Source organism: Rhinatrema bivittatum, chromosome 2, assembly GCF_901001135.1.
Source record: "Rhinatrema bivittatum chromosome 2, aRhiBiv1.1, whole genome shotgun sequence".
In the NCBI taxonomy this organism is placed as follows: Eukaryota; Metazoa; Chordata; class Amphibia; order Gymnophiona; family Rhinatrematidae; genus Rhinatrema; species Rhinatrema bivittatum.
Window position 1 is genome coordinate 593,493,425 of NC_042616.1, and position 22,083 is coordinate 593,515,507.

At 47.0% G+C, this 22,083-nt stretch overlaps 1 protein-coding gene across 3 annotated transcripts in view; it reads left to right on the forward strand.

The window, feature by feature from the left end:
* Positions 1 to 22,083, forward strand: part of ENOSF1 (enolase superfamily member 1) — a 137,742-nt gene that overhangs the window by 28,310 nt on the left and 87,349 nt on the right. For 2 of the 3 annotated variants that reach the window (XM_029591093.1, XM_029591094.1), the window contains 4 exons: positions 10,455 to 10,541; positions 12,718 to 12,744; positions 15,139 to 15,211; positions 16,621 to 16,659. The exons of the other annotated variant lie outside the window; for it this stretch is intronic. In XM_029591093.1, coding sequence (XP_029446953.1) covers positions 10,455 to 10,541; positions 12,718 to 12,744; positions 15,139 to 15,211; positions 16,621 to 16,659 — 226 coding nt within the window. The remainder of the gene's footprint in view (positions 1 to 10,454; positions 10,542 to 12,717; positions 12,745 to 15,138; positions 15,212 to 16,620; positions 16,660 to 22,083) is intronic. 3 annotated transcript variants of the gene reach the window in all.

Genomic DNA, 22,083 nt, shown 5'->3' on the forward strand with positions numbered 1-22,083 from the left:
ACAACTTACGCTGCAATGTTAATATGGAGATCGTCCATGGTTTTTTACACTTTACTCCCTTTGGTTTTACCCCCATTTTTACAATTTATTCCCGTTTTAATTTTCGAACACCACACTAACACCAAGTAGAGGGTAGGCGGTAAACTAACAGGTTAAGGACGCGGCAAAATAGCGGGTTACAAAGGAGATAATCTGAGCGCGCGTTACAGTATCGGAGGGGAATAGCTAATTCCTTCATTATACAGCTAATTCGTTCATTTACATATCATATACATGCTGGGTGCGGAAAGGGTTATGCGTCTGTTTTAAGAAGCGCTAAGGACGCATGAAACTGGAGACTGGATCGCCTTACGCGTCCGAATTGTGCGCTCACAGCAGGTTACAGACGGGAAATCTTCAACCGCACGTTACAGTATCTATCTGTAAACTAGCAAGTGATGTAGAAGCAGGAAATGAAATGCATTCAGTAGCTAAAGCAGAGTGAAAGTGTTTGCATGTACATTTCCAAAATGAACACATTTTTCCAGTTCCAGCGATACAGATACACATAAAGGAGTGAATTTTCAAAGAGTTATGTGCATAAAAATGAACATATGTTCTTGTGAATAGCCTGTACTCGCGTACACACTGTTTTCTAAAGCACACACATTTGCTGTATTTTTGCTTTTGTGCGCACATCTACGCACGTAAAGGTGTGGTCGAGCGTTCTGGGGCGGGCCCAAGGGTTCCGTGCGTAAGTTGCTATTTTATCAGAGACTTGCGCGAGTACACGTGGTAACTTGCTCACACAATTTTACACCTGCTAATAATCTTATGCAGTTGATCAATTATTGGTTGAGTGGGAAGTCTGGGGGGACGTTAAGACTGAAGAACTAGGAGGGTCTCAGTGACCTGGAGAAGGACTTGGGTGATCCCGTGGAGGAATCAGAAAGCTGGTAATTTCAGTTAACACCCGCAACTTTTAAACTGTACTAACTTACCTGCAGCAAGTCATAATTTTTTCTGCATGTAAAAAAATGCATGCATATATTTTTCTAAAATAGGTAGGAAAAGTACCCTTACTCAATGCATTAAAATTAAATTCTTTCAGTTATTTACTTTCTGCTTTTCGGCACTTCAGAGCGGATTACATTCAGGTACTGTAGGTATTTGCGCTGCAGGTATTTGCGGCGTAAGCATACTTGTGCACATACGTTGGGGGTGAGGGAGAGATGAACGTGTTTTTTATAATCTGCCTGTACCTGAATCTCCACGCGGCCACATGCGCACATATATAAGGGCTGCGGAGTTGTTTGAAAGTTATCCTCGCTGTTTTACTGACACCTGAGGGTAGTGTTCAGGTTGTCCTTTGAATATGTTGTTAGAGAAGGAAGCATTTTCTCTTCAGCCTTGCACAAGTACGTCCTGTACTGCTGTGCCTTCCATATCTTTTTTTGAAATCTGTCGTCCATAGTTGTGAATAAGATGTCTGTTTTTCCATCCCATTTTCTGCAAACTTGTCCTTCACCTTATTCTACTGTAATATCTTACTGCAACTGAACCTATGAGCTATAAATGTTTCCACGTCAAGTGGGAACATTTTTTTTCATTAAACTGGCATACTGTTTTTTTAAATTAGTATTGTCTCCAGGATTGACATTATATAAAAAGCTTTTAGGAAAAATCCATAATAGCCACTGAACTTGTTGGAGGCTCATTAATAAACGACTTAAGTTGTTTAATAAAAACATGCTGTTAATGTACTTAATTAATTATCTAGGGACTGTATTTTAAAGATATTTTGTATTAAAATTTGACTATTGCATTATCCTGCTTATTGTAAACTGCTTTGGTTCAAACATTTTGTTTGAAGAAGGCAATACATAAGTACAACAGAAACATAGATAAATACAGAAACATAGAATATGGGCAGATAAACAATATGGCCCATCCAGTCTGCCTTTCCACATTTCCTGTTCAGCTTTATAGTCCTCCCTTCTCTCTTAAAGATCCTCTATGCTTATCACATGCTTTCTTGACTTCTGATCCCATCCTTTCTCCACCACCTCCGTAGGGAGGCTGTTCCATTTGTCCATCACTCTTTCTGTAAAGAAATAATTACTCCTGATCATATGACTCCTCATTCCAGAGCCACCCTCTGAACGAGGTCTGCCCTCCTCTACATTTATTCTTTGACGGTATTTCAATTTCTCTGTATGTCCCCTATCCTGCCTCTTCTCTAGGGTATACATTACTCCTGGGGGAATTATGCCCCCAAATCTTTAAAATTCTGTGCACACGTGTTCTAAATTCTGCAAAATTCTGCCCATTTGTCAAAATAGCACACTATTTATTGCAAATTATCAGTCGTATGCTTTCTCTCACATACCATCTGTCACACACATGTTCTATCTCCACACATACAACTCTCTCTCACATACCCTTTCTCTTTCTCCCCCCACCATACACAGATTCCCAAGTAGACACCTACCCACCCACACCGGCTTAACACGGGCTCACAAATACACTCTTAAGGCCTAGGCTTGGGCATGTTTTTCAGCCGCCAGTGGGATGAGGTCTGCTGGCAGTCCCTGGGTCCCCTCTCTCTCTCTCTCTCTCTTTCACCACGGTGGAGGTGGCGTGAAAGGAGGTAAACAGGAGCAAAAGCAGAGGTCAAAGAAGGATTCACATCTCCCCTTGCTCTAGGCCAGGGGCAGCAACCCATGGCATGGCGCAGCCTGGCACTGGACAGCTGAGCAGACAATGACCTCCGCTGCTACTGAATTGGGAAGCTAGCTCCAAGCCTCACATGCAGCAGTAGGAGTTGCATTTAACCAAACATCTCCAGCTGCTGTGGGGGCTGGTCTCGCACAGCAGGAGATGATGTTTGGTTAAATGCAACCGCTGCGGGTGAAGTCAGAGTCCGCTCAGCTGTCCAGTACCAGAGCGCACATGTAAAAGGCTGCAGAGCTCTGGCCCAGAACAAATGGAAATATGAATCCCCTCTTGACCTCTGCCCCTGTCCCTATTCACCTGCTCTTGACCTCTGCCCTGTCCCCCATTCACCTGCTTCCCCCCCCCCCCCTCCTCACTCATCAATTGTATGGTCCTGGCTTGCTAACCTTACACGTGCCACGATGCCTCCATGCGCTTCCGGTGAAGGCAAGCAAGCATTCTAGCATAGCAGTCTCGGCGGCAGAGTAGCCGAGACTGCTATGCTAGGCAAGGGAGGAAATTTGCAATTCTGTGAGGTGAGGGAGGAAATCTGTGGGGAAGGGAGAACTCTGTGCAAACTCTGCAGTAGCACAGAATTCCCCCAGGACTAATACATATTTAGGTCTTTAAGTCCTGTTCCCATACTCTTTACATTGAAGACCACTGACCATTTTACTAGCCAGTCTATGGACAGAATCCATCCGGTTTATACCCTTTGGAAGGTGTGGCCTCTAATACTCCAAATAAGGTCTCACTAGAGACTAAATCAGCGGCAATATCGCCTCCTTTCTCCTGCCGACTATTCCTCTCCCTTTGCACCCAAGCCGCCCTCTGGCCCTGCTTTGTAATAGTTTGAGCTTTAGCAAACGGCTTTGTAAGCCAGTGGTTTCAGGTTGGCAGGTGTATGGGCCGATGAGATGAATGGGGACCGCCGTGCTTGCTGGATGGTTACTAATGCCTAGATCTGTCAGAAGACAATTGCAGCCTAATAGCAAGGCAAGAATGGGAAGAAATACAAACAATCTTCAAAAGCACAAAGCACGGAAACAAAATACCGGATATAAGTAAAGCTAAAATGAAGGCACTAATTGAAAAGAACAAAAAGAGGACAGGTGGCTCACTGGTACAAGATCAAGGTGAGGAGGTCGCCAGTTCAAATCCTGAGAGTTCTCAGCGCTGAAGAAAAGTGAGATTTTTGGCTAAGGTTCAGGCACGGGGTCTGAGCTATGAACAACGGATGGTCCCATGTTGGCTTTTTGGCTGAGGTTGGGAATCTCTACAGTATGAGGGATTAATGCCCTGCCACCCACCCCCGGGGGGGACATGATGTCCTTGCCAAAGCAGGAGCATTAAATCTGCTGCTGCTGCTGCTGCTTGAAAACCAGACTTGACAGAAGTGGCTCCAAAGAACGGAAGATGGGTGAATACAAATAGTTTCTCTTCACAAAAGTGGGAGCAGGGAATGTTAATACTTCTCATATCCCATCACAACAAATTAACGATGGCAGAGAATCACACAAAGTACCAGTGCTTTTATTACCCTGTCTTATGTTTTAGACTTACAAACAAAGCTATGGTGGAGCCAAAATCATTACTTGTGAAAGCTCTCGCCAGCATCAGGCCGCCTGCATGTGCTCCCTTAGTTGGGCAGATCTCAAATGCCACGATTGATCTGCAATGATTTTTTTTTTTTTCCATTTAGTCCATTATGTCTTTTTTTTGTTGTTTTTTCTCCCATGGGCATAGTCTCCAAATGGGTTTGTTTTGTGCATTATGTTGACAGGAATAAACCTCATTCGTAAATCAGGGTATGTTGGAAACGATCTTAGTCTTTCAGATTTACTCCTAATGTTCTTCTTTATCCTTGGAATGTGTCAGAGCGCCTCCTTTGCTCTCTCCTCCATTTTCTAGCCCTCTCGTTGCGTACTCTGCAGGTTTAACTACCTGGTTTTGATATAAAAGTAGCAGTCCATTATCTCCTCTTTATCTTCAGGAGCCTACCTAACAGTAGGTGTTCCTCTTAATATTTCGTTAGTTTCTGTGGTCTGTCTCCTGCTGCAGTAGGTTTATGAACAGGTTCACCATGGCCTATAGCTGCATCATCTTCTCCTATGTTTTATACCCAGTTTTATGTCAGATGTTTTAGTCTCTTTGGGTATATTGGGTGATATTAGTTAGTAATAAGTGAAAATCCCACAGCTGAGGAAACTAGGGATGTGAATCGTTTTTGAACGATTAAAATTATCGTCAGATATGTCATGAGGGCAAATATAGTGCCGGTGCCATTTTGAAGAGTGGCAATACGGCCCGCGTGCAGGAGGTCGCTCCCGGACCCCCGCTGGACTTTTGGCAAGTCTTGTGGGGGTCAGGAGGCCCCCCCCCCCCCAAGCTGGCCAAAAGTCCCTGAGGGTCCAGCGGGGGTCCGGGGCGATCTCCTGCACGCGTGACGTCGGGAGCCAGGAACCAAAATGGCGCTGGCGCTACCTTTGCCCTGTCACATGATAAGGGCAAAGGGCCACCGGCGCCATTTCTCAACGCAGCCGTGGCCAGAGAGAGAGGGAGATCGCGTCGGGACCCCCCCACTGGACCCCAGGTAATTTAAAACATTTTGGGGGGGTTCGGGAGGGTGGGGGATTTGTTTTAAAGGTTCGGGGTGGGTTTTAGGGTTTTTTTGGTGTGCCGGTTTTCCCGCCCTCCCCTGATTTACGATTTTTAACGATTTAAAAAAAAAAAAAAAAAACATGACGATAAGATTTCCCTCCCCCCCCCCCCCCCCCCCCCAGCCAAAATCGATCGTTAAGACGATCGATCACACGATTCACACCTCTAGTGGAAACACCAGTTGCCTACGTTGGAATGTGTGCTTTATATTTTGTGCTTCTGTGAACAGCATATCACTAGCTAAGCCAGTTGACTCATTTACTCCTTCCTGCAACAAACTTAAGCCCTAGAGCCACAAAGCTGTGATTTTTTTTTTTCACAGGAGGGGTCCCACTATTGCAGGGGGAAGTGGCCACGATAGTGGGACCCCTCCCCTGAAAAAAGATCGCGGCTCTGTGACACATTCTTTTGTCTCGTGACCAAATACCGCGGGACAGAAGAACATGGCGAGCAGCCGTTTGTGTGACAGCATCCCCAAGTTCAAGATACCACTGTCACCTTAAAGGGCCGCAACCTAAAATAACCCCTAAAGCTTCAGCTAAAGAAAAGGATGAGCAGGAGTCAAGGCTGACCCCGAGCTCAACCCAGGGCCACCACTCAATGTGCCCTAAATCCTTAAAGTGAAAAAAAAAGTTTAAAACACACATGGCAATAGCCTCCCCACCCACCATCTAAAATTGTGCATAAATGTCATTGGGGGTTAAGGGATACCCCCCACCCCAATAATTACCTAAAGTGTTTGAGGTTTAGTGTATCACCCTCTCCCCCCAAAGGTGTGAAGGAAATGGATGGTTCAGCCCCTGCCCGCACCCTCCCGACTCCTCTCCAACACCCCTCAAACCTTAAAAAAAAAAAAAAAATGCTAATGGTCCCTCGTTGGGGCCAGGGCACCCCGGTCCCAACAAGGTACTGTCAGCCTTTTAAAGGTTCATGGGGTCAGGGATGTAGTGGACCCAGAACCACCAATGATTTATTTTACATCCTTGGGGGGTGCTGGGGGGGTTCACTAAACCTCTGTGTTATTTTACTTACAAAGAATTAAGTATTCCTGAGCTGCTTTGCAAGAATTTGCAAAACTCATGCATGCAAATGTCATGCAAGGCATTTCAGTGTAATAGGGGCACGTATATGGTCCAAACATCACATGATATATGCTGTTTAATGCGTGTGTTAGCCCTATCACGGCTTGACAAATCTCCCTCTTAGATTGTAAACACTCTTGTTAGGGAAATACCTAAAGCACTGGAATATAAAGGCAGAATATTAATAAAAATAAAATCGGCCTGAAACTAGATTCAACACACTCCACCTCCAACCTATTTGCCACTCATCCTATCTCGTTGGCTCCCATGGTATCACTCTTGTATGTGAAACCTGGATGTTTCTTACATTTACACATTAGGTGTTGTCAGATAAGGGTCATTTAGCCCATCGAGCTTGCCCAGTTGCTTCTGCTTACACAGCTCCTGCTCAGGGTATCACCATTCCTTGCTCTTCACCACCACTAGTGTACTAAAGTCTCCCAGCTACCATCAGTATACGTTTGACTGCCAACTGGAGATCACATCTTATCATTTTGGGGACTAGTAGCCCAATCATTCTGCCACCTCTACTTCATTATTCCTGAGAGCAACCCAAAACCGTACAGGTAGTCTATGCTAGTTGTGTAGTCTTGCCAGCTCTTCCGAGAAGCATGACATAACCATTCTGCCATTTGGTACAGGTTGACTTTGCCAGCTTCCCCTTTTGTCTCTCTCTGTTCCAGATAAATGGTTTTATGCATTCCCAGATTGAAACAAAGTCCTAGGCGCCTCTCCCCCCATCCCCCCACACACATTTCTTTATTTTCTCATCACTCTCTATCTATCCCAAGCAGGCTTGAATTCTTTATTTATCAAACCACACGTTCCCAGTACTCAAATCATGTTGTGTCTAGCAAGTAGAAGAAGCATGTTCCATTTTCTTCCTGTTCTTCCTGACCTCCTAACTCTCATCCTAGTGTTCTCCTAGGACAAGCAGGATGGTAGTCCTCACAGATGGGTGACATCATCAGATGGAGCCTGGCATGGAAAACTTTTGTTTCTAGAAACTTTGATTGGCGCGATGAGTGTGCCCGGCATGCCGCTATCCACGCGGCCATGCAAGGTTCCTCTTCAGTCTCGTTTTTACCGCAAAATAGTTGCCTCACGGTTCTTGGAGCTCTCTCCTTAAATTTTCAAAAGATTCTTCATCTCAAGGTTTTTTCCCTCTGGTATCCTCCGCTCAGGGTCCTTCTCCCCTGTCGGTCCCCCCGGCGTCTCAGTAGGTCTTTCTCTTGTTTCTTGCAGTCGATTCCAGACCCGGTGGCTGCTGGCCATTGACCGCTCGCCGGCTTGTTTTCATGGCATCTTCTGGTTTTCACAAGTGCCCGCGGACCATGTCTCATGGATCCACATGAGGTCTGTATCCTCTGCCTGGGGGCTTCCCACGATGTCTGCGGGTGCCCCAACTGTGCCCAGATGACTCCCAAGGGCTGTCGTTCCCATCTGGACAAGATGGAGCAGCTTTTTGGTGCTAGGAATTCGGCTGCATCAATTCTGGCATCAGGGACTTCGACACCGAGGGGTCCTGGAGACCACTTATACTCACTGTCGTCTTCTACGTCCTGTCCGGTTCCTCCTCGTGATGAGCGGGGCTTGGGGGACTGGCCCTCTCCATCGTCAGACCGTTCCAAGGCATCTGGATCATCTGCATCCTCTGCACTGGAGAAGGGACCGGGCCGAGCACTGAGGAGAAACACAGACACCGGCACCGGCAGTTGTTGCACGGCATCGGCGCTGACTCTGGAAGAACACCGGCCCATGCTGAGCCTCCTCCAAAGTGACCCAGTGGTGAAGAGACCACATCCTCTCCAAATCCTGGAAGTCCCAGGCATTCCCCACCGAGTGCGGTGCCGGGTACTGAGCCTTCTCGGCCCCTTGTGGAGGCTCCGGTAATGCCTCGTCCTCCTCCTCTATCTTCCACGTTCTCATCACCAAACCTTCAGGAGGAGTTGGACCGCAGGGAGTAGAAGGCAGTGCTACGAGCCCTCTGGAGCTTTGAACCACCCCCAGTGCCGTCCCCCATACCGGTTCCGGAACCAGCGCTTGTGCTGTTAGCACCACTGCTGAAGCATCTCAACGTCCTCTTGGGTGTCCTACTGATGCAACCGATGCCCATCTGCCACTGAGGTCCCCCTCCGGAGCAATTACTGATTCCTGGATCCTCCAAGGAGGAAGATGCCTCTACTTCCCGAGCCATCTGGAGTCCAGGACTGTCGGTTCCCTCAGAGTGCTAAGGTCAGGAATAAAGGAAGAGGAAGAATACTGACATCCACCCAGGAGGGAGGGAAAGTGGTGAAGGGGAAAAAGAGAGAAAACTGATATACATTATTACTCTTCCCCCACCCTGCTACTCAACAGCCATGTTAGGGTGACTTTAACTTAAAAGCTCCCAGGTATGCTAATTTAGTACTACCTTTGCCTTCTGTGTATTCAAAAAATGATTCAAGTTCTTACCTTTTTCTTTGTTTTTAAATGCTCTTTATTCTACAGCTTTGCTAAGGTAAATGTTGCCGTCCCCCCTTTCTTGCTTTCATTTCTAATTTTCTGTGTGGAACTGCCTTGGGTTTCTCTGAATTGCCTTGTATGAAAGACACCATATTAATACAGGCCTGGATTTGTCAATAAGCGCACTAGGCCTGTTGCTGGAGCGGCAAGTGTCAGGGGGGCAGCTGGCTGGCTGAAGACTTGCTGCCTTGCAGCTGTGCGAAATCATTCAGCAGAGAATAGCTCCCTCCTTCCTGATTTGATCCCTCTAATCCCAGGCAGCCTGCAGGGAACAAGACGGGGCTAAGCAGGGATGAGCATGGATCATACATAGAGCAAAGAAGAGTTACTTCTCTCCTGTCATTCAGAGACAAGAGGGGAGGAGTTGAGTTTGGAGCAGACAGGAAAGGGGGCCATTTTTGGGAGGTTTAGGAAGGCCTGGCTTTCGGGGTGTGCATCCTGTGCAGTTGCACAGGATGCCATGCCGCACCCTCTCCCTCATACCCTTCCATGCCGTGTAGGCAGAGGGAAAAAGAGAGGGCGTTCGGGGAACAATGGTGTTGGGTAAAGGGTGATAGGAGGGAGAAAAGTAGAGCTGGGTAGGAGAGAGAGGCTGATCACTGTGCTGGAGCCACTGCCACTATTGAAGGAGGGAGAGCTGTGCTAGAGCTGCCACAACCAAAGGGAAGAAGAGATGGATGCAAATTTTTGTTTTCACACTTGGTGCTGGTCAGCCTGGAGCCGGCCTAGTCTGAGTTGGGGGTTCAGTGGGGGTGAGGAGTGACTGGGGGATGAGTGTGGATTGGTAGGGGGTTGTATCTCTCTGTGAGAGAGTTGGCGGGGCAGTGTCGATTGGTGCCAGGTGGGTGTATATGCCAGGCTGGGTGGGAGATCAGAGATGGTTTGCAGGGGGATCAGGACTGGAGCATGGTAGGGACACCTCTGTTCCCTCCTCCCCCCCCCCCCCCCACACACACCCACCCACTCACCACAATCACAATTCAGATTTTCTCTCCATTGAACTCAGATTTTTTTATCCTCAGATCCTGAAACCTCCCTTCCTTCCTATTTCTTCCTTCTCCCCAGATCCTAAAACCCACCCAAACCCCTCTCCTCCTTCCTCAATCCCAGAAATGCTCTCTTCTCCCCCATCATAAATTCCTGATCTCTACTCCTACCTACCCAGTTCTACCTTCTCTTCACCCTATTCCTAGTCCTTCTCCCTTCCTCTCCTCTTCCCTGGTCCTCTCCCACTCTTCCTTGCTTTTCTCACTATTCTTGAGAATCCCTTTTCCTCACCCAATAAAAAGAGAATAAATTATACAGAGACTAGCAAGGTTGGAAAACTGCTTTTATTTTTATAATGTAAAGTAAAAGATGAAAATGTTTGTCAATCTGCTTCTGAATTTTCTAATATTTGTCACAGAATCTACCCCTGAGCTGCCACAGGAAACTGGGGGCTGTGCACCAGACCCACCTGCTCCCTGCTGACCACAGCAACAGCCAGTACCTAATTGTTTTTCTTCCCCACAGATTGGTCCAGAGAAAGGAGTCGTACATTTGGCGACAGCAGCCATTCTGAATGCTGTGTGGGATTTGTGGGCTAAACAGGAGGGAAAGGTAATCCTTGACGAGCAGACACTGTGGGAGTCTTCCACTTTTATAATAGGAAGAAGTGTTACATTGGAGCTGTTTCACTATCACATCCTTCCCCCTAGCATGCCTTTTGTTTTTGTATAGAAAAGCCTTTCCTTTCCAGCTCTCTTCTTTTTTTTTTTTAATTAATTTTTGCTCTTCTAACCTTGGACTTCCTTTACCCTTGGTTCTTGAACCTTGCACACTATGAGTGCTTGTGACTATGGTTTGGGATCCTTCTTTGCCCTGCATGCACTTTGTTCAAAAGCGCTATATAAATATTAGCTTAAAAGGAAAAAAAAGCGGTGAAACAGCTGCTCTTAAAGGAGCTGCTGTTTTGTTGTGGGTTTGAAAGGTGCGTACACAGTGCTCTTGAACAGAGACGGCGTTTTGTTTTATTCAGATAATGTAAGCACGTGCACAGATAAATAAAAGGGTCATCGGTGTCTCATCCTTTTCGGTTGCGTGAGTGGGGGTAAGGATGCTGCCCTTCAAGAGCCGTTACAGCCTGTGTCAACATCTTTGAAATGCTGTGCGGCCAGTTGGTTACCCGAGTGTGGTGCGGGGTTTTCTCTGTTTTCGGCTTTGCTGGGGCAGTGCGGCGAAGATAGGCAACGGGTCGGCATCTTTTTTTTTTTTTTTTTTTCCTCCCTCCCTCCCTAATTTCTGGGTTGTGTGAGGGTTTGTTTTCATTCGGGTCTAATGTTGCAGTTTTGGAGGCAGAAACCTGAGCCAAAATTGTCAATTGTTGATGATTACGTTGTTAAGGGGGTGGCAATTGGAGGGGGAGGACACATGTAGCTGGGGAAGGGGGAGGGGCTGCTACCCGAGGCAGCCGGTGAGAAATAGGGGCTGCTTCTCAGGCTGTAGACTCACCCTCGCTGGGATGTGGCGGGATGAGGAATTATGGAGGACTGGTAACTCTGTGAGCCACTGGGGGCATGGTGGCAGGCAGTTTGAGGGAGGGCTGGGGTGCTCGGGTTATGTTTTATTTCACAGGAAACTGCAGCCCTTTTGTAAAGCCGTACATTGGGGTAGATTTTAAAAGGGTTATGCGCATAAGTTATGTGTGTAACCCTTTAACCCCCCCCCCCCCCCCCCGTGCGCTGAGCCTATTTTGCATAGGCTCGGCGGCGCACGCAAGCCCCGGGATGCGAGTAAGTCCTGGGGCTTTCCGGGGGGGGGGGGGGGGAGGCGTGTCGGGGCGACGCGACATTCGTGGTGTTCCGGGGGGCATGGCCGATGCCTCCGAAACGGGTCCCGGGCCGGGGAATCGTGCGCCAGCAGCCCGCTGGCGTGCACGAGTTACGCCTACTTCTTCTGGCAGGCGTAACTTTTAAAACACAGGTAGGGGGGGGTTTAGATAGGGCCGGGGGTGTGGGTTAGGTAGGGGAAGGTGCGGGGGGGTGGAACTGCCCGTTCCCTCCGAGGCCGCTCCGAAATCGGAGCGGCCTCGGAGGGAACGGGCAGTGCGCACAGGGCTCTGCAGGTGCAAGTTGCACAAATGTGCACCCCCTTGCGAGCGCCGACCCCGGATTTTATAAGATACGCACATATCTTATAAAATCCGGCGTACTTTTGTTTGCGCCTGGTGTGCGAACAAAAGTACGCGCGGGCGCACTTTTAGAAAATCTACCCCATTGTGTATTTGTGGAGGGGAAGGGGGGAATGGTAGATACACGAGTCCCGCCTTGCACATGTTATGCGACTCAGCCGAACATCCTCTAACCGTACCCTGTGTATCATTACATAAAACATCGACTGTAAGAGTTGCTCTGAGCCTGAAGAATCCAGGGGTAAGGCTGAGGTGCCTGTGTTCCTTATCAGCACTTGGTCTGGGCCTTGGAACTCAAGGGTAATCTTGTGTCCAGGACGGCAACACAGAGTGCCGCCAAGCCAACCACCACAGCTCGTGCTTTAATTTGCAAAGCAATCGGCAGCGATTTTTTTTTTTTTGCTGCTGATTTCTTATTATTAAAGGGCTTTCACTAGCTTTGCTATTTGACAAGATACTTTGTCATAAAGCCAATTATCAAGGGGCTCCCAGGAGCCTCTACCATCTCACCAGACGTTATCTGATTTTTAATCTATAAATGTATTCTCATTTTTAATTTTTTTCTACTCTTTACACACGTCCTGTTATGTTTTGTTTCTTTTTCAGCCTTTATGGAAATTACTAGCTGATATGGTAAGAGAATTTTTTAAAGCATTTTTTTCTTTTAATTTTTTTTAAACTGAGTATTTGTTGTAAATACGGTTTACAGAAGCTACAGCAAGACTCTCCGTCACATTTTAGAGTGCCTATCAAAAATAGCTAATCCTAGTGGTTTCATAACTAATAGGTATTTGCTGTTAATTATATAAGACTGTCTTGCAAAAATCTATTTACCTGACATTTGGTCAGATTGTATGTTAGAGTATCTAAAACTGCAGACCAAGCCTTTACTTTTATCCTTTTCATTTAATTAATGTTAATTAACATTTATATTTCTCATTTCTAGGCTAAAATAGATAGTACAAAATGGATTAAAAAAAAAAAGCACAAAAAATAGTAAACCAGTACAGTAAATAAAAACATTCATTATAAAAAATTACATAGTAAATCAAAAATAGAGTACAACCATCAGGAAAGCCCCCTTCTAACCCCATTAAATACTTTTATGCCTAATAGTATCAATAAAAAATATATATTTGCTAAACTACCCGAACCTGAATAATTCATAATTTACTGCAAAACGTGCAATTAAAGTCTACAGTTCAAACCCAGGACTTAGTTTTGACTTCTCTTTTCAAATATAAAGAACTTGGAACAGTTACCCAAAGAAATCAGGACCATTGCTCAAAATACCAAGTGGTCAATATTCAGAAAAGTAGTGAGCGAACAAGTTATCCTGACAAGTTGGCTGCATAACATGTCTGGGATGTTCAGTGGAGCAGTGCTGATTTAAGCATGCCAGTGAATACATCCGGATAAAATCTGAAGTAGACATCATTTTGTTTGACTAACTCTAGCTGAAGTTAGCCAGACAAGTTATCCAGATAATTCCGAGTGTTAGAGTTAGCCAGATAATTTACCCAGGTTATTTAACTCCCAAGTTATCTGGATAAGTTTTATTCTTAGCTGGGTAACTTGAAGGCAGTCAGAACTTGGAAAAATTGAAAAGCTGTGGCTTGTCTGGCTAAGTATTGAATTTAGGCAGACAAACCATTTGAATATTGACCCCAAGATTTTTAGGCATTTTCTGAATATTAAGTAATTTATTTACTGAGGTTTGAGAGCAAGTATAGAATTCATAAAGAGCAGACGTCTCCTATAAAAAGTCCCGTCCCTTGATCTGACTAAGCAGTTAGCTTTCAGGGAGGGTAACTGCGGACAGACCTCGTAATATCTGAAACTTCAGGCTGAGAGACACCATCCAAGTAATCGGGCACACTGGACCATATGTTGGACTAAATGCCAAAGATAAAATTGTAAATGCAATCCTGTATCTAATAGGCAGCCAGTGAAGGTGATGTGAGTTATGCTCGATCTTGACCTTTGACCCTAAATTACGCAAGTGGCCATAATCTGAGCTGCCTAAAATTTAGAAATGGTCTTTTTTGGCAGGCTGAGCGAGACCCCATTACAATAGTCAAATTGAACTTGTTACCATTGCCTGCATCACGGTCTGAAAATTAGAAACTCTGAGAAATGGATATAGTTGCTTTAACTAGGTTTAGTTTTCTGGAAAATCATTTTCACCTTCTGCTGTTTGGGGAGCCATAGACAAATTTAAATCTATTATTACCCCTAGATTTTGAGCTTGTCATATAGGGGGTGATTAAACATGCAGCAACTACTGGAGCATGATTACATTCTGCATATTGAAGCTCCTGAACCATAAAATTTGATGGCACAGTATTTGATGGCACCTGTTTAGTTAACATAACTCAACACATTTAAGTTTGAAATTATGTGCCTTATTGTGAACCGTTGTGACGACAACTAGCTTAATGACGGTATAGAAAAAATGTTAAATTAAATCTCAGAGGTCAATATTGAAAGCAGTTTGTCCAGCGAAGTCCTGGTCTATGTTGGACAAATTGCTGGATTTAAAATCCTGCTGGTCTGACTGCTCCAGACTGCTCCAGACGGCTAAAAAGTGATTGGATAAGTGCGGGGCAGGGCTGGTTATCTGTCTAGGTTAGCCGAATCAAAGTCTATTTTCAGCATTATCCAGCTAACATAAAGATGTTTTAGTTTTGTAATTGCTCTGTTGCTTTGGTGGTATACCTGTGGGTCTTCTTTCAGTTGTAACATTTGTTTGCAACATTTTAATTTGAGCTTTTTTTGGCTGATGCAGTATATGATCTTTAATAATTCAATCTGGAGTTTTCTGGACTCTCACTTTGTTTTCCTGCTCTGTGCTGACCACCCTACTGCATAATTAGTGCACAAGTACTGGCATAGGTTCAGTTCTTTAAATTATACTATTTTACATTTTGCCCATATGCATAACGGGAGTAACATTTATAAAGAATATCTGTTCTCACGACTTTCAACACACAACTTTGCTCTAAATACCAAATATTATGTTACTAGGATCCCAAGCAGTTAATATCCTGTATAGATTTCCGATACATTACAGATGCCTTAACCGAACAGGAAGCTTATGGTAAGCGCTGCTTTGACTTTGATATTCAGTGTTTAGAAATGAATAGCCCAATGGCTGGGTGATTAGTGCTCTGCATATCCACATGGGAAACTTGGCGTTAAATCATGGCGTGCACTCCTGCTCCTCAGTATAGCACTACTAATTTGTGCCATGTTAGAAAGCCGGTTGCTGGCTTTGATGCTTCTAAGGGGTCAGTGAAAGAAATGCAGTGGAAGATGTATGCTACTTTCTCTGCCACGAGAGCTCCCTCCAGTGCTTAGCCTGCATGTGCAAAAGAATACTGGAGACCATGCATAGTAGGGCCTAATGAGATCTGTTTGAGAAGGAATGAAAAAAGAGAACTGGCAAGACCAGTGAGTGAAAATATATATATATTTTTTTAAAGTTCAGCCAATACCTTATTTTGTGTATTCTTTCTTGCTGTATAAAAATCCTTGTATATAGTCCTCCTCTGTATAACCTTTATATATGACCCGTATATAATCCTCTTGTGATAAAACCACTGTGTAAAAATCCACCGTTTCCTAAAACCAACACTTCAAATAACCTCCCTCTCCCTCTAAGTAACCAACTAATATGGTCCTTAATGACCTTGGGCAAGTCACCTTACCCCTCTTCGCCTCTGGTACAAACCTACGGGCTGATACAGTAAAGTCTGCGGGAGAGCGGGCAATGCAGTATTTAAATTAGGCCCGGCGGTAGATCCGGGCAAAAGGAGGCGCTAGGGACACTAGCGCGTCCCTAGCGCCTCCTTTTTGACAGGAGTGGCGGCTGTCAGCGGGTTTGACACCCGACGCTCAATTTTGCCAGTGTCTGTTCTCGAGCCCGCTGACAGCCACGGGCTTGGAAACCGGACGCCGGCAAAATTGACCGTCTGGTTTTCAGCCCGACAGCCGCGGGCCGAATTCAATTTTTTTTTTTTTTACTTGTTTTACTCTTCGGGACCTCCAACTTAATATCGCTATGATATTAAGTCGGAAGGTGCACAGAAAAGCAGTAAAAACTGCTTTTCTGTGCACTTTCCCGGTGCCGGAAGAAATTAGCGCCGACCCAAAGGTCGGCGCTAATTTCTGAAAGTAAAATGTGCGGCTTGGCTGCACATTTTACTTTCTGTATCCCGTGCACATACCTAATAGGGCCCTCAACATGCATTTGCATGTTGAGGGCCCTATTAGGTGCCGCGGGTTGAACGCGCGTTTTCCTCCCCTTACTGAATAAGGGGTAAGGGAAAACGCGCGTCCAATAGCACTGTACTGTATTGGCCTGCTAGATTGTAAGCCCTCCGGGGATAGGAAAATACCCACAGTCCCTGAATGTAAACCGATGGGATATCCCTGATCGAATGTCAGTATATAAAAATAAATAATAAGGCTTTGGTAACATGTTGCATAACAGATTTTCTTTTGCAGAAATACTTCAGAATGGTAAACTTGGCCAAAAGGAAAGAGGTACAGTATAAGCATGGCTTGCCACATTCTGCTAGAAAACTGATTGATGAAACAAAATTAAACGAATAATTCTCATTATTGTTCTGTGCTAGAGAATTTTTTTCTTTCTCTAAGGGTAATCAGACATTTATTTAAAAAGAAAAATCCTTTCACAGCTGAAACCTACAGATTCTTAGAATTAAAAAGGCAATATATATATATTTTTTTTATTTTAAGGCCATAAGCTGGCTTAATTTTTACAGGTATCTGCCCTAATTTGTTCCACTGTCAATAATGGAATTCACTTGTTCTGCATCACACATTGAGAGAAAAAAGTAAGAATTCAATGTGCCTGGGTCGGCTCTCCATTGCATCCTTACCTGATCTTTGATTTGTTTCTCTGTAGTTTGGGACATTTGACAGGATTCTGCTGAGCATTTTTAACTTCTCGCTTTGTTAGTTCAGTTTAATTAACTTTTGTAAGTCAAAAACTTCTGTGCACTCCAATTTGTTCCCTTACTTTTGAAATACTGTAATTTTTAAGGCAGATCAGTTCTCTTTTTCTGATGCAATATGCTTGACTGGTTTATTGGTATTTTTTTAATGAATCGGTAGCAAAAATTGACTGCAGAGGAGGCCCTCAGGGCAACTAATGGACCTCCATTCCTCCAGCTGCTGAAGACTGCAGGATGGCATAATTGGGAAAAGTAATCTAATTATAATCAAAGAGAAAGCTGCCCTGCACCTGCATAGCTGTTATGCAAATTTAGCTCTGCCCCTCTCCCTTCTCTCGGGCCAATACATTAAAAACGCAGGAGAGCAGGCGAACGCCCACTCTCCCGGCACGCGCACAGGCCACTCTCCTGTGCGCGTGATTCTGTATTTAAATGAGGCCCGGCAGTAAAACAGGCAAAAGGAGGCGCTAGGGACACTAGCGCGACACTAGCGCCTCCTTTTGGACCGGAGCAGCGGTTGTCAGCAGGTTTGACAGCCAATGTTCAATTTTGACGGCGTCTGTTCTCGAGCCCGCTGACAGCCACGGGCTCGGAAACCGGACGCCGGCAAAATTGAGCGTCCAGTAGGCGCTAATTTCTGAAAGCAAAACGTGCGGCTTGGCTGCACATTTTCCTTTCTGAATTGCGCGGGAATACCTAATAGGGCTATCAACATGCATTTGCATGTTGCTGGTGCTATTAGGTTTGGGAGGCTGGACGCACGTTTTCAGCCCCTTACTGAATAAGGGGTAACGCTAGCGCGTCGAAAACGCACGTCCAATGGCGGGTTAACAGTGCGCTCCGTCTGTATCGGCCCGTTTGTGAATTGAGCTACAACCCTCTCTTTCCCTACTCTTCAGCTCCACCCCAGACTCCAGCTCTGCCCTTATCTGTATTGTCCAATCCACTCTCTATTAAATATGGGAATTGAGCCCTGGTGTGCTGCCTTGGAGGAAGAAGGCCTTATGATAGGACAGCATCAACCTGATGCAGCAGGAAAAGATCCTGTAGTAAGGACCTGCTCTCCAGGTGATGCATTGTCCTCTCGCACAGAGGATGTCTCCCCCAGGGCTACTGCCCAGGAGGGAAGGGTTAGGTCGGCCGTCATAGTTTGTGATTTGATTATTAGGAATGTAGACAGCTGGGTGGCTGCTGGGCATGAGGATCACCTGGTAACATGCCTACCTGGTGCGAAGGTGGCAGACCTCACGTATCACCTAGATAAGATTTTAGACAGTGCTGATGAGGAGCAGCTGTCGTGGTACATGTGGGCACCAACAACATAGGAAAATGTGGGAGGGAGGTTCTGGAAGCCAAATTTCCCTGTACGTACCCGGATCAGTTCAGACCACTGGGTTGTGTCTCTCTTCCAGCAGATGGAGTCAGAGAAAAAAGCTGAAAAGCACCCCCATCTTAACCTGGTGTGCCACCTGCGATCCTTCAGTATTTCTCTGACTCCAGCAGATGAGGGTGACAGAACCTGCAGTCCTGATCCTTTAAAAAAAACCAAACAAACAAAAAAAAAACCAAACATAAAGACAAGGGGTTTATTTCATCAAGAGGTGTTGAGCCTCATTTATTGTACCTTTGGCTAAATTAAGCTATTAAAAAAAAAAAGAAAGAAAGAAAATAGTTAGCTTTTTTTCTGGAGGTGAGTAGTGTCAGTCCTCCCGAGGCGCCTGCTTTGGTTGAGGCATGGCTGGGGTTGGACGCACCGTTAGCCGATTTACCCGGAGCTACTTCTTATCCCGCTGAGTAGGGGGATTTACCGGTGGGCCGGTCCCTCCCCCCCGCACCCTGAGACTGGATAATTCCTTGGGTGTCTCTTGTGCCGCGATTGATATCCCAGGGACGTTTTTTGCTCGTTTTCCCCTGGTTGACTGCGTTTTGGATTTAAGATAATAATTAAATTAATACCGTGCGCACAGGTTCCCGGGTCTCCGGAGGGGCGATTTTCGCTACTTTTTCAGACCCTTGCTGGCTCACTACAGCACTGGGATGCTGTGGGGTTCATTGTATTCTGCATGCGGGGAGCCGGTGGTGCGGCTCTCCTGCGATGGTCTTTGTGCTAGGTGCCTCCCCAGCGGTGAAGGACTGTCGGGGAGTAGCAGCGGAGCGATTTCAGAGCACTCCTGGAGTGCAGGGAGGAATTCGCACTCTCGCCGGCCTGGGGCTGCCCCTTCCCCCATCTAGCGCGGGAACGGCAGCTATTTTGCCTGCACCACGCTCCAGGGTAGGGCTGGATGCAGAGGGAGGGGAGATCCCTCCTCCGCTTTCCCCACCGAATTTGAGCCCGGTCAGGCCACGGATCCCTGTGCCTGCTTCCCCTCCAAGTTCTGACCCCCCCCCCGGGGGGGGGGGGGGCCTTAAAGGGGCAGCATCCTTTTTCTTCAAGGTTCATGCTTTTAATGCACAAGGCTTTCTTGGAGGCTGAGGAGGAGTTACAGGCTATGGGGCCCCCGCCAGCAAAGGTAGCTAGGCTCTCGGGGCCGGATGCCTCCAGAGAGAAGACGGGCCGTGCAGCTTCGGACCAAACAGGAACCCCAGCTTCCAATCCTTCAGATCCTCTTTCGCAGGATCCTCTCCTCAGGAATTTAGACGGGGTTGTTGATGGATCAAATCCCAGTGGAGAGGGATGATCCACGGGTTCTCAGATTATTTTGGAGGGAAGAGCTTGATCCTTTGATCCCTCATGTACTGACGGAATGTTGCGACCGTCGCTGCCCGACATCTCCGCTACGCCCACCTTACCTCTTTGGCGACTCCCTCTTTGCCTGTTGGAAGTTTGGCTGCCACGGCATCATCGTGCGGTTCTCCTCCGGCATCCCCGGACCGGCTAGACGCCGCACTCCGCCATATTTTCCAGCAGCCTAAGGGCGCGCAGCTCGGCCCCGACTCAAGTACCAGCAGTGGCGCGATCCTAAGGGGTGTCCCCCTGAGGTGATGTCATCTCCACCGGATATTTAAAGTCTCTGAAATCGCTGACTAATTAAGTTAGCAAGGAAAGGAAAAGGAAAGGTTTTCTTACGCTTCTAGCTACTCTGCCTCCTCGGACTTACCAGGGGTACCCGCTCCTTGGGGGTCTTGTTTCTCTTTTGCCTTTCAGGTCGCAGTCTGGAACCGGTACTCACTCCTCGAGGGCCCATGTTCTCGGACCTGCTTCTGAATACCATTTCTGCCAGGAGGTCTTCACTGCCTACAACACTAGTGAGTTACCATCTCTCTCTCAGAGCGTTCCCTGGAACCAGGTACTCTCTCCTCGAGGGCCTACTTCTTTCCAGCTCCTGGGCTGCTTCTAAGAGACTATTGTGTGAGTGTTACCATCAAGATTCTGTTCCTGAACTCTGCATACCCTGCCTACTCACTATATTCAGTTTCTCTACAGCTCAGCCTTCCTGGGATCACTGTTCCAGTCTCTGAGGGACTACAGCCCAGCCGGGCACTTCCAGCTCACTACTGCCACCTCTGGTGGCTCCATATACTGTCTAATAAAAGAACTAGTGTGTGTCTGTCTCCATACTCTGAGCCTGACCGGTGGTCCCTCTCGGGATCTTCCCCCGGGGGTGTGGTCATCTGCCACCGGCCCAAGGATCCACCCACAACTACCTCAAACACCTAACACAGAACTAGGTATTGAGACTCCGCAACCGAGCTCGGAGCCTACCACGGTGGACCCCGTACTCTCGGGGCTTCGGGCCCCCCCTAAAACTTTTCCCTTTCACCCGATGCTACTGCAACTCATGACCCGAGAGTGGGAGGCTCCCGAGGCCAGTCTTCGGGTGGGGTGAACTATGGAAAAGCTCTACCCACTACCAGACAAGTCCTTGGACGTCCTTAAGATTCCAAAGGTGGATGCGGCTGTCTCAGCCATCACTAAGTGGACGACCATTCCGGTGGCCGGGGCTGCCGCTCTTAAGGATCTTCAGGATCGGAAGCTTGAGGTCCTTCTTAAACAGGTCTTTGAAGTCTCGGTGCTTTGCGTTCGGGCAGTGGTGTGCAGTAGCCTCATGCAACGAGCTTCCCTTTAATGGTGCAACAGTTGCTCACTGCACAGGAGTTGCCTCCGGCAGAAGTGGAGCAAGCAGATCAAGTGGAGGCAGCGGTGGCTTACACCGTGGATGCCTTATTGTTGCATCCGTCGGTCTTCTATGGCTTTGCCCCGCTTGTTGCACCCCATCTCGGCTCCTCCTGCTTACCTGGGCAAGATGGCTACCACAGCATAGTCAAGCTGACTTCTCTGGTGTCCCTGGAACGGCTTTAGTGCAGCCGTACGCCATTGCTTCGCCCAGGTACCTGCTAGGGTACACGCGCACGCAACCCATGTCTAAGTACACCCAGTGGCGTGAACCTCGAGGGTGTTCCCTCTGCTGACGTCACGCCACCCCGGGTATATCTACTTCTCAAGATTTCTAGCTCGTTGAGTTGGCAATAGATTTGAATAGCTCGACTGTTCCTGTCTGCGCTACTCTGCCGCTTCTCTGCTGCCTGCAGGAAGCTTTCCTTCTGCCCTTTGGGGTTTACTGCTAACTTGGGTACCCGCTCCTCAGGGGCCTTCTGTTCTATTTCAGGTGCCATTCAGGGATCAGGCACTCGCTCCTCGAGGGCCTGCTCTCCCTGCCTCAATGCCTGTACCTACTACAACCATTTGGTGGAATCGCATCCATTACAGCTAACATCGAGTGAGTACATTAATCTCTCATCTGTCTCATCCACAGTATCTGTTGCGGAACTTCCTGACGTCATCTTGGAGAGAAGGGCTCCATCTGCCGAGGTCCATGAGACTACAACTCATCACTGCCACCTGGTGGCTACTCCAAGCTGTATAAATAAAGATTTATTCTGGTGTTTTGTGTATAGAGTCGAGCCCAGTGCTGTGGCTCCTCACGGGGCTCCTCCCCATGGGCATGGTTATCTCCACAGCACCCAAGGATCCACTAAAACACACGTAATA